This window comes from Miscanthus floridulus, chromosome 13, assembly GCF_019320115.1.
Source record: "Miscanthus floridulus cultivar M001 chromosome 13, ASM1932011v1, whole genome shotgun sequence".
NCBI lineage: Eukaryota > Viridiplantae > Streptophyta > Magnoliopsida > Poales > Poaceae > Miscanthus > Miscanthus floridulus.
In genome coordinates, this window is record NC_089592.1 from 69,073,655 (window position 1) to 69,075,229 (window position 1,575).

A 1,575-nucleotide genomic window follows, 5' to 3' on the forward strand; every position below is an offset into this window, starting at 1 on the left:
TGGCGCTCCCCATCCTCCACGCGTACCACCTCGAGGGCCTGCAGGCTTTCCTCCCCAGCGTGGATGCTCCTGCCGTCCTCGTCGTCCACGGGGTGGCATCGCTCTCCGAGGCGCTCGAGGTCTACTCGCTGGCCGACGCGGCATTCACGGAGCGCGGCTGGAAGGTGCAGGCCCTCCCGAACCTGGCGAGGCTCGCCAGCATGGCGATCGAGTTCGAGCGCCTCACCACGTCGATCCTCCCGAGCCTCGTCGCCGACCCCTCCAGAAAGGGGACCTCCTCATGCTGCGCAATCTGGCGTTGTCTGTGAGGCACGATGTGCCGAGGCTGGACTGCGCGGGCTTCATGCGGCTTCGCGTCCACCCGCTCGCCAACCGCCTGGTGAGGATGGCGCGGCGAGTCATCAGCGGCCAGGCCAACCCTGCGTCCCTCACCGAGCTGCTCCCCGCCGAGGCCGTCGAGCTGGGCAACCTGATGGAGGCCTACTACATCCCAGTCGACCAGGGCCCTCCGCCGCGCATAGACATCCACAGCCTCGCCGGGCTCATCACGTCCCTGAACACCACCGATGGGCGTGCAGAGGTGGTCGTCCACGCCGTGGCCTCCCTCACCGAGGCGCACGCCGCCGCCGCCTCCGCCAGGGACCGCGGGTGGATCGTGACCAGCCTCCCCGACCTCGCCCAGCTCGCCGCCCTCGCCGTCGAGGTGGACCGCCTCACCGACGACCTCCTGCCCCGCGTCGTCGCCGACCCGTCGACCACGCGCGACGTCTTCGCCCTCAAGAACGCCGCGTCCACCGTGCGCAACCAGGCGCGTCGCTTAGACTCTGCTGGCGAGTTCCGCCTCCATCTGGACCGGCTGATGAACCGCATCCTCGGGGAGGTCAGGCAGGTGATCAGCGGTCAGGCGGCCCCTCCCCACCTCGCCGACGTACTCCCGGCGGCCCGTGACGGCGGCGGCGGCGTGGACGACCACCTCCGCACGCCCATCGGTGGTGTTCAGGGACGTGATGAGCCCGGTGAGGCTGTGGATGTCGATGCGCGGCGGAGGGCCTGGTCGACGGGGATGTAGTAGGCCTCCATCAGGTTGCCCTGCTCGACGGCCTCGGCGGGGAGGAGCTCTGTGAGGGACGCAGGGTTGGCCTGACCGCTGATGACTCGCCGTCCTCACCAGGCGGTTGGCGGGCGGGTGGCTGCCTCACCGACAACGCCAGATTGCGCAGCATGACGAGGTTCTACTTTCTGGAGGGGTCGGCGACGAGGCTCGGGAGGATCGACGTGGTGAGGCGCTCGAACTCGATCGCCATGCTGGGGAGCCTCGCCAGGTTCGGGAGGGCCTGCACCTCCCTGCCGCGCTTCCTGGACGCCGCGTCGGCCAGCGAGTAGACCTCGAGCGCCTCGGAGAGCGATGCCACCCCGTGGACGACGAGGATGGCTGGAGCATCCACGTTGGCGAGGTGCGCCTGCAGGCCCTCGAGGTGGTAAGCGTGGAGGATGGGGAGCGCCATGGCGTCGGCGGCGTAGGCGCGGAGGCTCCCCTCTCTCTCTCCCTCCCTCTGCAGCGTGGGCGCGGTGCTG

At 70.0% G+C, this 1,575-nt stretch overlaps 1 protein-coding gene across 1 annotated transcript; it reads left to right on the forward strand.

The window, feature by feature from the left end:
- The first annotated feature begins 343 nt into the window (after nt 1–343).
- On the forward strand, nt 344–1,069 carry LOC136499973 (uncharacterized). Its single transcript, XM_066495443.1, has one exon. The coding sequence runs from the start codon at nt 344–346 to the stop codon at nt 1,067–1,069; it is 726 nt and encodes a 241-aa protein (XP_066351540.1).
- The last annotated feature ends 506 nt before the right edge of the window (nt 1,070–1,575 follow it).

Bases quoted from the DNA above. Each gene is read 5' to 3' on its own strand.
- LOC136499973 (XM_066495443.1), top strand. From the start codon at position 344: ATGCGGCTTCGCGTCCACCCGCTCGCCAACCGCCTGGTGAGGATGGCG.